Source organism: Lissotriton helveticus, chromosome 1_1, assembly GCF_964261635.1.
Source record: "Lissotriton helveticus chromosome 1_1, aLisHel1.1, whole genome shotgun sequence".
In the NCBI taxonomy this organism is placed as follows: domain Eukaryota; kingdom Metazoa; phylum Chordata; class Amphibia; order Caudata; family Salamandridae; genus Lissotriton; species Lissotriton helveticus.
The window spans coordinates 752,181,886-752,195,047 of NC_136057.1; the positions used below are offsets into that span (position 1 = coordinate 752,181,886).

Consider the following 13,162-nt stretch of genomic DNA (forward strand, 5'->3'; position numbering starts at 1 on the left):
ACAAGACAAAGTAAAGGTGCGAATATTACAGCATTGCTCGAGGATTCGATGCAAAACACAAGGGGCCCCATTGGTAGAACACTTTGTACAAAAGAACCATCCGTATGACAGTCTTAAATGGTGGGTGCTAGAAAAAATTATACCCAATGCCAGAGGTGGCTCTGTAACAGCAGTAATGGGTCTGCGGGAATGTAAATGGATACTCAGCAGTTTTGGGTCTGAATGAACAGGAGGAAATCTCTAGGCAGATAACATTTTTTAACACAGGTTGAACGCCAGCTTTTTGGCTGGAATGTATATGTAACTCAAAGTATCTTGATGTGTATAAGGACCAAATGTTCATATTGTGGTCCATGACATCTTTATCATGTCACACATGTCATTAACACAATGTGTCTTCCTTGTGGATATAATGTTGTTTTTCATCTAATGACTGAAATGTTTGTAGAGTGAGAACTCTAGCGTCCAAATGATATTGCTCGGTCTAAATTTTGATAATCCTTTTATTTGGGAGGCAAGCAATGTTAATGATACATGGGTATTGGTACAATACAAAAGTTTTCAAAAGTATATAACAGACATATGTTTACATGTAATCCATTTCTTGACACAAGATTTAAATATGTTGCATGTTTCATTGCACTGATACAGCCAAGGCTTTTTATGTTTAATGGAAGAGTAACAGAGTTGAATTGATGGTCTTATTATCTTCTAATTCCTTCATTTTGGTTGTTGGGCCATATGAAATCTTAAAACTGAAAAGACTAGGTGGTTCGATCGCAACTGAGAATACGATCTACAAGAGATTGAATGCTAGATTGCTTTAATATCTGGCAATCTGAGATTTGTCTACGGTTTTCTCATTATGACTTCAAAAGTGAGTCAGGACTTATGTACTCTCCGGATGTGGTTTTATATTTACTTAGCCTTAGTTCGCTGGGGGTCTCGGGATGTTCTTAAAGACTGGGCCCGTTAATTGAATGAGATTTGGGCAATTTGTAGACCCACGAGTGTGGTCTCGGCTGAACCGCAAATCCTGGTATAACCATGACTCTAGCAGGGAGTCTGTACTTGTGTATTTCCCAGATAAGGCTTCACTCATATCGATTCAGCCATAGCCCGTTTTGGGTCCTGTAAGTTTTCGAGAACTGTGCTTACGGACTAGAATAGGATTTGAAAAGTTTATTTACACATATTGGTGAACTCGGGTGAGTCACATTCCTGATGAAAATATCACTTTGATGATTTCTGTGTATGGGGACGTCACGTATGTTGTCCATCTAATTATTTATGGCCACATAGAATCAAATTTTGTCACGACCCCTGTCGTGTTTCTAATTTGTTTCTTTTTTTGTAAAATGACATGTTGGCCCAAACGATTGATAATAAAGAACAATTTGCCCACTTCATTTCTTACATACAGATGCGGTTACGTCCGAGCCCTATGTGTGTATATCTGTTACCATGACAACCTGACGCATAGAGACGTTGATCACGTCAGCCACGTGATGTGTAATCATTAATAATGGAAGCCGAGTTACAGACTCGGATGCAGGCACCCTTGATGGCGTTTTAGTTGGCGGCTGAACGTTTTTGAGGTATGAACCCTAGTAAATTCATTTGAATTAGCACTTTGAACGCGGTGTCTTAAATTAACACAATACTTTAACACGTGGTGTTATTTTCCCAGTTTTGCTTACAGCTCTCGGAGTTAGCCTCTGTGCGCCCGAGTTTGGTCTATCTGGCATTTGGTTCGTTGCCTGTGTGAGGAGTAATACAGCACATATCTTTTGGTAAGCTGAGCTCGACAATTAATGTACTGATAGAGTCATAGGTTTAGACGTGCTCTTTGGTAATGATTGCCGTTTCTTCAATACTTGATTTTCCTCTTTTGTGTAGAAATTACAAAGCCAGTTATTGAATTGAGGGTGGAGTAAAAAGATTTACCCATAATAAGGATACAGACTACTAATGAGGTATGTCATGGTTATTTGATAACCGCTTCTTTAAACATAGAAGCATAGTTTAAATGCGACGATTGGCGTGCATTTAATAGAGACTTGTTGACTCTTTCATAGATAATTATTTATCCTTTTGTTCGAAATGGAGAAGAATGGCTTTAATATGCCCTTGATTTGAGACTTGGACCTAGGTGTAACATATAAGGAGGTGGGTTTAGTGCATTCCTTAGACATAGTTCACCAAACAGATGAGTGGGTGACCAGTGATTAACTAAGGGTGCTGAGTCTATGGATTTCTTTTGACCTTTTAAGGTCAAGGAAGGTGGAGTTTACGTTCGAGAATCCCCTTTTGATATTGGATATAAGAGACACCACATACATTTTTTAACGGTGAGCATTGAATGTCTATTGCAGCTTACCAGAGTACTCCTTGTGATTAATAGGTAATCCAAATCTAATAGACATATGTCTTGATTCTTTTGTATAGGTTACACATACTTTTGTTTAGTCCTGATGAAGACCCCAGAGTGACATACCAAGTCTATGCCAGATAAGGAGGGGTCGAAACGTCGACGTGCTTGTTAGATTAAACATCCTAGTCAGTGTCAAACAAGAGACCGAGTAATTCAACTCTGATATTCTGACGCATGACTTACAATTAGGATTTGGTCGTGACACGAAGTTGCTATTTGTATATGTGATCTTTATTATTTATGTATATTGTAATGTGATGTGATTTGTTTGTATATTTATGTCTCAATCTTTATCACGCTATAAATGTTTGTAGTGTGTTGTGATTTATATATGTAATCATTTTTTACATGCATACGTTATTTTTAAATGTTTGTGTATATACTATATTATCAATATAAATAATCTTTGACTAATTACATATCCGGTAGAACTCTCTTTTTGTGGGATTGACAACCAATTATTTGGAAGTAATATTCTTTTTCATTTGTTGAATAGCCCATTATAAAAGGTTTTTTAAGTTGATCAGTAATACCTTCTTTGAGAAGATAGGTAGCAGAACCATTGTTTGTTTATTGCATTACACAGCCTCCCAAGGAACATGCAAAGCCTCCCATTGCCTGTCTGAGCACAGAACCACGGCGCTCATATCAATCACAACGCTGCACTGCAGCATTGTGATTGGCTATAGGGAGTTTGGGAGCCGGGTGCTCCCTGCTGCCTGACGGGACTGCAGGAAGATGACCGAAGAGAGGCCGTGGCCCAACAGTCATAGGTACGTGAGGAGATGCATAGGCCTCCTTTGCCTTTTTCCTAAGCTCTGGAACAAAATGCCTGTTTAGACTAATGTTTGTCTAATTAAAAGAACAATCATATCCAAAGTTATTAAAAACAAATCAAAAGGTGTAACCTACAACAAAAATAAACTTTTCATTAATATGCTTCTTTGATACTTCTCTTGCTCATAAAAATATTACTTTTATTGTCAAATGTAACTACTGGTAGCTTCTATTGGTTTTTTGCTGATACGTATTGTTTTTATTTTTGCTGGTGTGTATATATATTTTTGTATATATTTTTTTGCTGGTATGTTTTTCTCAAAATTACAAAATACATTTTACAAATATTGCTGCTGAAGCTCAGAAAGACAATGTCATCAATGTTCTGATTAATGGAAAAATTTTAAGATTTGCATATAATCGGATATGATCACCTTTTGAAAACAAAAGATAAACGTAATTGATTTTGGCATTCAATCAGGGTTTACCTTTAAAGGGGGTAATGATGTTGAACTTGTAGGTGATGCGTCTCTTGATTTTAGAGCTTGGATGCTAGACCTTTCCTTGGCTGCAAAAAAAATTAGAAAATAGATGAAAGTTGTCTATGATAAATCAGTTACTGCTAAGCATTGCCTCTCTCCAATCATAAACTCACAGAAACATACCGCTACAATGCGTTAATAAATAGTCAGTGTTAAAGTAACCATAAATATGTTAATAGTAAGCTACTTTCTCTTTTATCATTTCCTTGGCATTAACAGGTACTTATCAATGTATAGCTATTCCATCCCTCAGAATTGTGAAATATTGAATCCTTCCTATCTTAGTTGTATGTGTGATTAGCATTAGTCTGAATACCAATACAAACCTTAAAACGTTCTCCACTTATCCACCCAATAATGAATACTGTCTTCTACCCTTTTTTATGAGCTCTGTTCTCTAGCCATTAGCTTAAAATAACAGAATACAAGATCCCTTAAACAATTTAAGTCTCCTCCCATTGCAGCTTCTCTGAATGTTTGTATACAAATAATAAGTACCCTAATCAGCTTCCCTTATTGTTATATCAACAGTGATTTAGTTCTTTCAGAGCTATAGTTTTTCTCACTGTCATGGTTAGTACCTTCTATGTTATTTGTTATGTTATTTTAAAATTTATAAAGCGCACATACGCCCAAAAGCTTCTTGGCGCTGAAGAGAGAATAAAAACATAACAAAGGAATACCAAAAAGAGTCGCTATTTCAAGTAGAGTCGCTATTTCAAATAGGTCTGTGTAAAAAGAAAAGTCTTAAATGCCTTTCTAAAGGCAAGAAGGTCCCTACTCTGTCGCAAAGTCAAAGGGAGGGAAATCCACAAGGAAGCAGCTAAAAAGTGAAAACAGCTAGTGACTAAACGTTTGACATGCCGTTAAAACATTTGACAAACCCAGTTATCATATGTCTAGATTAGACCCATTGAGTAAATTCCTCCAACTACTATAGTAAATGGTCTTTTGTAGCTTTACTATATACACATGCATATCACAATATTTTGCTCTACCTTTTTCACTGTGCGATCACGATGAGCACTTAACACATATATCACACCTGAGAAGCACTTTATATTAAAACGAGTTGCACTGAATTAATTGAAGCTGTATATCCCAAACATTAGAATGGATATTGCATTGATTGCTTAAAATAAAGGGGGTGCAATTACCCCTACATTGAGTGATTAGAGTTGAATGTCATGAACACGGATTTGAAATACATTCACACTGAACCATTGTCATTGTTATATATACTACATTGATTTAGGCACTTGGCACTGCTTAATCTGCTAATACCAAACCAGGCAGTGCAACCAAGATGGCCAGTATCTTCGCAAGATACTGTGGACTTCGCTGCTTCCCAGTCTCTCATCTGCTTTTCCTTTCTGTGTTATGGTGCTCTTAGGAGTGGGTCTTTGATTTTAGAGAACAGTGTTTCACTTATATAGCAGAGAGCACTTAGGGTACTGGCCCTGGATTGTTGCTCCCTGAAATGGCAATGTGCAGGCCAATGCCGTGGCGGGTCAGAGTACTCTTTAGACCATTGCATCTTTTGTGAGCTTACTAGTGAGAAAATGGAGGTGAGGTCCCTATCGGATTGGGACTGTTAAGCTTGTGGGCTGCACTTCCTGTGTCTCCACCATGAAGGTTTGCAGTTTGGAGAGAGACAATCAGCTGAAAGGCTTACTACTACGATACAGTGATCTCCTGGCAATGATTTATTTTCCTGCTGACTGCAGGCCCTGATAATGATGCACAACTGAACAAGCAACTTCACGATGCAGGATGCTTTTGGGAGACCAACATTCAGGGGACACTGAACAGAGCATCCGAGCCATCTGCAAGATAGGATGCAACACATAAAATGGCAAACTGAGCTTCCATGCGGTCGTCATGTAAGAAAAAGGGCTATACAATAACAAAGAGCCCGGATGTGGGTTAATACTTGCACAAACATCGATATTCTAGCATATAGCAATTCACGGAGACCTCACTGCTGCAACAACACCCGGAATTAGAAACAAAGCATGGAGTGGTGGTGGGCAAGCCTGAGCAGTTGAAAAACAAGTAGACGGGAAAAACAAAGTAGAAAACAAAAAAAAAGAAACTCAGGGCAGTTTTCCTAGCAAGTTCCTTGAAGTGAAACATGGCAGATGCTTGTGGAGGTTGAGCGGCTTGTAACATGGAACTAAAGCAATTTCTTTTTTAGACCATGTGCAGTGCTCCTCTACCTTTTGGCTAAGTTTGCCCTACTGAAATACCACACACATACATAGATGGCAAAAAACTATCACATACAATATTGACACACCGTCTATTAAAAACAGCACTGATACGTGGCACAGAATCATAAAGGTTGAGAATGATCTCAAGAGCACTTTTGCCACATTGCAGTACTTCAACAGCAGACAGGAAAACTGGTTAAATTAGAGAATGATTCAGTTACCGTCAAGATATGATTCTTCGGCTTTCGTTAGGAGATGAAAGTGCACACAAAGAACCATTGATGGAGAGCTGTCTTTCCACATTGATTACCGACTGTGAAATTGTACAGAATATCCATAGCGCAGGATTTCCATTCATTGGCTTCCACTTCAATTTTATGTCAAGTCAAAGAGGCTAATATTAAGCAATAACCTTTTATTATCTCACGCACAGCAGCACCTATAGAAAGAATGTTTAACATTCTGATAAGTTATAAAACCCAAGAACACACAGCTCTCTTCTTTCTTTTGTTTCTACTGCTCACAAGATAAGTACAAAGAAATGACTTTATGTTCGAGGCTGTTTATGATCTAAATGTGACCTATTTAAAAAATATATGCTGTTATTACTATGACAGGATGGTTAGTTAGAGTGTTTATTTGTATAACAGTTCGAATTTATCTCTGTTAAGGTATGGAGGAGTGCTTTAAAACATACTTTTGGTGAATGGCAAGATAGTGGTTAATAATGTCTTCAAATGTGGTGTATTTGCACCCTTGGAGGCTGTATCAAAGAGGCAGGGGCTCGCATCTGCACCTTAGCAACGGCAGCACACTAAACGAGTGACATTACACACGTTCAGTTGCTTTTTTAAGAGTTTGAGATACATGATTGTTTAAAGTGGTCATTTTTACAGATTAGAAAATAATGAATAACAGACTTGGTTCACCTCCTGAATGGAGCATTCTTATAACAAAATACACCGTGGAAATCTTAGAGTCAGCATAAAGTGCTCAAACTGTTACACAGGTTAACAAATCCAAGTGCATCTTGTAATTCAGCACCATATATCACCATCCTAATTCCATCTCCTAAATGAATATTAATACAACGCTTTTGACCTACTGTAATTGCACCATAACTATTACTTATTTCTTTTCCTGCTACATTCTTAGCCTAGGATGCACCTTCGAGTACCTGGATTTGTATTCAGTCTCTTCTTCCAATTCGGTTTCTCTCATATCTTCCCACTTTCTGCTAATTTTCACTTTTTGCTTTTTATATTCTTTTAAAGATCCTTGCTCCACATCACAAGTTTGTTATTAATATTATCAGATTTCCTATTAGAATGCATAATTGATCTCAAGTGATTAGAAATAGAACAGATCAAAGAAAGGTGCAGGTAAGCCACCTCTTCTGACTCAGAAGTTGGAAGAAATATGCAAACGTAACAACTGCTAACCCTGATAATACTTGTGTACTTGGATACTAAATTTGAATAGGATTTTTCCTTACAGATACCTACAAAACCTATCTCTGTGTGTTATCTTTGTGTCTGTTAAGGTAATATATGTAGTAGTTAATTCTTGAGCCCATCCAACCACTAATTTTTAAAGGTGAAAGAATCGTAAGTTAACATTCATTAAATTTTTTTTTATTTTTTTTTAAAGTTCAGTTTATAGACTCCAACTAATAAGTATTGTGTACATACATTTGACATTTAATCCAAAAGAAAAATCTTTCTTTTTTAAAAAAAAAATTGGATCTTGGTGGTTCTTCTTCAATAGTAAATTGGCAGTCTGTCAGATCATAAACGTTCACATTATATTCAGATCCTATGTTTACTGAATACGACTATTCAAGAGCTGTATGCTTTCTATTAGGTTCCCTCACTCATGTTACTCTTAACTGCTGTCTGTTCACTTTCACTTTAATCAGAGTATTGGTCCTCTTATTCTTTTTCTTCTCTGGTTGTCCCTGGACTTTCTTGTACACTGTTTCTGCTTTTCATAGGGCAGGGGCAACTTATCTCCTTGATGCAGGGTTTTACTTTCATGTTCACTTATGATACCCACTGGATCTTCATCTTCACTTGCTCACAGTTCTGTCTGGAACAGTTTGATTTTCATCTTTCACAGCAGACTGTTTTCCTCCTGGGGTTCTAGGAGCTCGAATTTTCAGATTCACACCTTTGAATCAGATTTTCTTGATGTTTGATTTTTTTGTCCAATCTTGTTTTTCTTCTTGATTCTGATCTTTACTTTCACCCTCTCTGAATCCACACAGTGAATTTGAGCTTGGCGCTGTGATTCAGTGGTTGTTGTCACAACTTCTTCAACACCAGTGTTCCCTCTGTTCATGTGAGATGTGTGGATCCACTGTGGCAAGCCTTTACATTCCACAGCAGTGTTTGTCACAAAGACCACCTGGTAAGTGCCATTCCATCTTGGCTCCTGACAAGACTTATGAGCGTCCTTTTTCAAAAGCACTTAATCCCCAAACTGCAGGATGTGGCACTGTTTTTCTTTTGGTAACGAAATTGATAAGTTGACCTGATTTAATATACAGCGAAAAACATCAGCCAGTCATTTCCGGTAATCCAGTACAATTTCATCACTTATAGACACAAGTGTAGCTGACTTGATGTAAGGAATCTTCATGGCATTCCCTATAAAAACTTAATGAGGAGAGAGTCCTGTATTTTTATTTGCAGTGTTCCTAATACTCATACACACAAGTGGAAGTGCATCTGGCCGTTGTGACATTGAAGCACATACTTTCACCAACTTGGATTTCAGAGTGCCATTAACACCCTCCATGACTCCTGATGCTGCTGGTCTGTAACTACAAAAGAACTTCTGCTCAATTTGTGAGGCTGTGCACAACAACTTCATCACTTCATTCTTGAAGTGTGTACCTTTATCTGATTCTAAAGAAGTTAGCAAACTTAATCTAAGAAGCAATTACCTCATTAACAGTTTAGCTACTGTCATGCTATCAGCTCACCTAGTTGGGTAGGTTTCTACCCACCTGGAGAAAAGGCAAAACATCACCAGAATGTACCTAAGGTTTCTGTGATCTGGAATTTCAATAAAAATCAACCTGAATTCTCATGAAAATACCCTCTGTTTTTCCTGCTACAAAAGGAACAATAACAGAGGTAAAAGATGGTTCACCAGGGCACCCAAGAAATAGTTTTTTAATAGAAATAAAAGACCAAGGAATGCGCCCAGTAATAACATTTAAAAGAGTTGAAGGAATGGGCTATGCATCATCATTTCAAGATGGAAGGCATCCAGCTTTTGAGAGAGATGCTGAGAAAGGACGACTGACTGACAAGGCTAGATCTGATGGAGACTTACCTAACTCCCGGAAGTAGACACAAAAGCAGTCTCATATGTTGCCAGCATATATATTACAAATGATAACGCAGAAGAGCTTCTTTACTAGGTAAACAATATAATAACCAATATTAATGTAAGAAAATCCAAAATAAGATTTCCTAATGCGATTTTCTTTGTAGGCGAGATATCCAAAGACCGAAAAAGGGCTACTTCCTGTATTCAGGGAAAATTGTGCTGCATTAAAATCTACAAGCAAGCTCTGTAAAAGTCATGCCCTAGTGGGAGTATTCAATTTCGACTACACATACCTGCCCCATATTGCACAGAAGGGCAAACCCTTCTACCATCTAAAATCACCCAACTTTTAGCATATGACCGAAAAAAAAGATCACACTAAATTATTAAACAAGCTACAGCTGCTCAATCGACAGCAGACCTACAGTTTAAGTATGCTCATTTACTCCGAGCTCCACAATCCTTACAATTCCAATGGGCTGTTCCAAAACCTTCAGGTATCATGACCTTACTTTTATACAGCACTGTGTTCTATATAGACTTTTCTACTCCGTCCCTGATAGGTCTTCTCAGCCCTGAACATAAAATAATCTCCTGTATGTGCAGTTCAAAGAAATTTGTGAGTTCATAATTTAAAATAACCCTACTAGGCTCCGTGGCATGTCCAACAGTGTTCGGACAGGCCCTTCCCTTTGATTTAGCCCACTAACATGCCCCTGCGACCCCTTTCTGTCTTGCTAGCTGTGCAGGCACATAGGCTACTTCATAGATGCAGAGACCAGGAGAGATTTCAGGGAGGACCATGTCCTTGCCATGAATCCGCCTTATCATCTTGCAGCATAAGGAAGGTTTAAAAGATCCTTGAAGCAAAGAATGAAGAACAGATCAGGTGCTAAGCAAGTTAGCAGTGATTGCTTCAATTTACAATGATGCAAAGCTATCTGTAAACAGAGTAGGAGTTTTTATCCAGCAAAGAGAATGTTGTTGATGGTACAGGAAAACTCCACTAACTAGGCTCGCTGAAGGGATAGTCATAACTCAACATGCCCTTCAGAATTCTGACCTTCACATTGGCTGAATCTGTATTACCTTGAAGCTCCAATGAGAGAAAGTGAGCGCACACGTCCCTTGCATACCAAACAGACAACTCGTCTCTGCCTATCACCATTCTAACAATAGCCTGGAAGAGGGGACGATCTCCAACATTCTAGATTCTTACCCTTGCTATCCCAGGCCTGGCATCTCTATCAAAGACGTGGAAGGAGTTTGGATACTTTCAACTGTGACTGCTACCACTACAGACTGCCCGGGTAGATTCTTTGCTTCGGTTTGGGTATTCTATACTTAAAGTCCAAAAGTAAACATGAAGGGGTTGGAAAGGGCCTTCTCTAAATCTGTAACCTATAAATGATGTCAATATCTTTTTTAAAACACACAATGTCCTCCACAACTTCTTAACGCTAGCAAGAACTCTGAAACCAATGAGCAAGAATAGTTGTATTTGTCTAAATAACAAAGTCATCATATCTTTCATGGAGGCTGACATACTATCTTTTCCAGTTTTAAATCAGGGCAGCTTGTAATGTGAAGGCTCTAAACAGCCTCCCGTGTTGATTCAACTATGGACACAACAAGCAAACTCTCTTGACTAGAACAGAGAATTTGTGTAACATGCAAACGTAGTGCACAGGAAGCTCAGTAAAGCGAACTGCCTTGAACCATATTTCCTTCTTCATCAGAAGCCAGGTCAGTCGCACCGGTGCTTGAGAAATATGGCTGTACTTCTTAAGTCTCAGCAAAGTATAAACTGCTGCATTTGACAAGCACTGACAATGACAAGTTCGATTATCAGGGTTGCCAAAATAAGCCCGATCTACGTAAATCAATCTTGAAACAACCAGTGATAATTTTGACTGGGGCTTAAGCGGATAAATAACTCGCAGATGATAAAAGCCTCATTTAACCACATTTTGGATCTGCGCTTTAGAGAGAAAGATTATCATGAATGCTATATGTGGCATAGAAAGTAGGGCCACCCACTTTAGTGGGCAACATTGCCTTTCGTCAAAATTATTCTGGTGACCCCAACACTCACAATCTAAGTTTTTGCTACATCCAACTTTATAAGTTTGATTTCCATCCAGTAGCTCATGTTCAACAAGCATCTTCTGAAATTCCCCGATATGTGACCAGTGAAATGCTGTTTGTTGTTTGTGTAGTTAAAAGAAAGTGCCAAAGGTGTGAGAATATTCCAATGGCGGACACAGTCTGAACTCTGTGGAACTTTATAATTAACAGATGTGCCAATCTATTGGAAAGAGGGAATACATTAGGGAATGGTGCTTGAGGAGTGCGATCATACACTTCAGGCAGTCCACCTAATCCCACATCTCTAAATATTGATATTAGGATCTCCTGATTGAGAGTGTCAAAGGCAGCCAAAAAATATCTAATAAAATCACTGCCGGACGTTTCCCCGTCCACTTCTGTTCATCCGCCATCAAGGATGGCCAAACTGAGTTAACAGTTAGTTGCAGCCAAAACCTGCCTGTGTTTCTTACAGAATACCATTTGACTACATGCACTAGCAAGATCATCAATTTGGGGAGGAAGGTCAAAGGGAAACAAGCATTGGCAATGCCAATTGGTCTCGGCATATTAATGAGTTTAGTGATGTAGTTGCTATTATAAATATATTAATAAACTATGTTTAGTATCAGAAGAATAGGTTAGCAGGTTAGCAATGACTTCTGAAGTAGCAGAATAGTAATGCAGCAGTTTTAGTAGTAAAGCAGTTACAGGAGGCGCAATAGAGTAGTGATAGCAGTTAACATTAGTGCATTGCTAGTAGTGTTAGCAGAACAGCAGTATGAGCAAAGTTAGTATGATAGCAGTGTCAGCAGATTGAGCAGTTTAGCAATAACAGTAATATAAGGAGAACAAATACGATTTCACCAGGAGAATAGTAATAGGAGTAAGATCACAGAAGTAACAGTGGGACAGTATTGTGAGCAGCATTATTGGAGTAGAACTGCACTAACAGGAGTGACAGTATGCGCTTTATGAGTTCCAATTCAATTTTGAAAATTACGACACCGTTTTGATGGAAGGAGTAATCAATCAAAATAATTGGAAATAAGCAGAAAATCAGCAGGGAACTATTTTGTGTTAGTAATATTACAAGAAAGAACTTACTAGGCGGCAAATTTTGACACTCTGTAAGCTGCACAACATTGATATATGATAGACTGGTAAAAAGCAGAATCTGAGAAACACATGATGACACAGACAACATTATGGCAGGTGCGCTCACTATGGAAATTGCCATGGATCAAAAGAATGGACACAGATGAAGCAGATATAATAGCATTAGCCATGAGGGAAACTAGGAGCGTTTGGGATGCCGTGAGGAGGACCCCAAAATGTAGCAGTAATTCTGAGCCTTTTATGGTGTTTTTTTGGGAACCCATATTTTCACACTATCTTCTTTTGTGTATTTGGAAAAAAGCGGCCTTGAAGAAACACCCGGAGCGCACACCCTTTGTGCACGAGTGCCTCACCCGTTATATTGTTAGCCACGGTGTGCAATGCAATAGGTCTCGCATTTACGCGAGTTTGAGCTATTGGCCTTGTTAATGACAATGCCTTTTATTTATGTTTTAGATTTTAAAACGTAAATAAAAGGCATTTTCATTTACAATGCCAAGAGCTATTGCATTGAAATTGCTTGTTTCATTTAGTTACAGCACTCCCTAAGAGTGCATTTGCTTGCAGACAGTCTCCCTCCAATCCTTCAATGACAAACCGCACCAGCTCTATGTTGTTGCTTGCACCCTTCCCTTCCAGTATTATTGGCT

General features: G+C 38.4%; 1 protein-coding gene across 5 annotated transcripts in view; it reads right to left on the reverse strand.

Moving 5' to 3' along the window:
- Positions 1-13,162, reverse strand: part of PPHLN1 (periphilin 1) — a 715,827-nt gene that overhangs the window by 273,125 nt on the left and 429,540 nt on the right. For all 5 annotated transcript variants that reach the window (XM_078674289.1, XM_078674291.1, XM_078674288.1 and 2 more), the window contains one exon: positions 3,700-3,779. In XM_078674289.1, the coding sequence (XP_078530415.1) occupies positions 3,700-3,779 (80 nt within the window). The remainder of the gene's footprint in view (positions 1-3,699; positions 3,780-13,162) is intronic.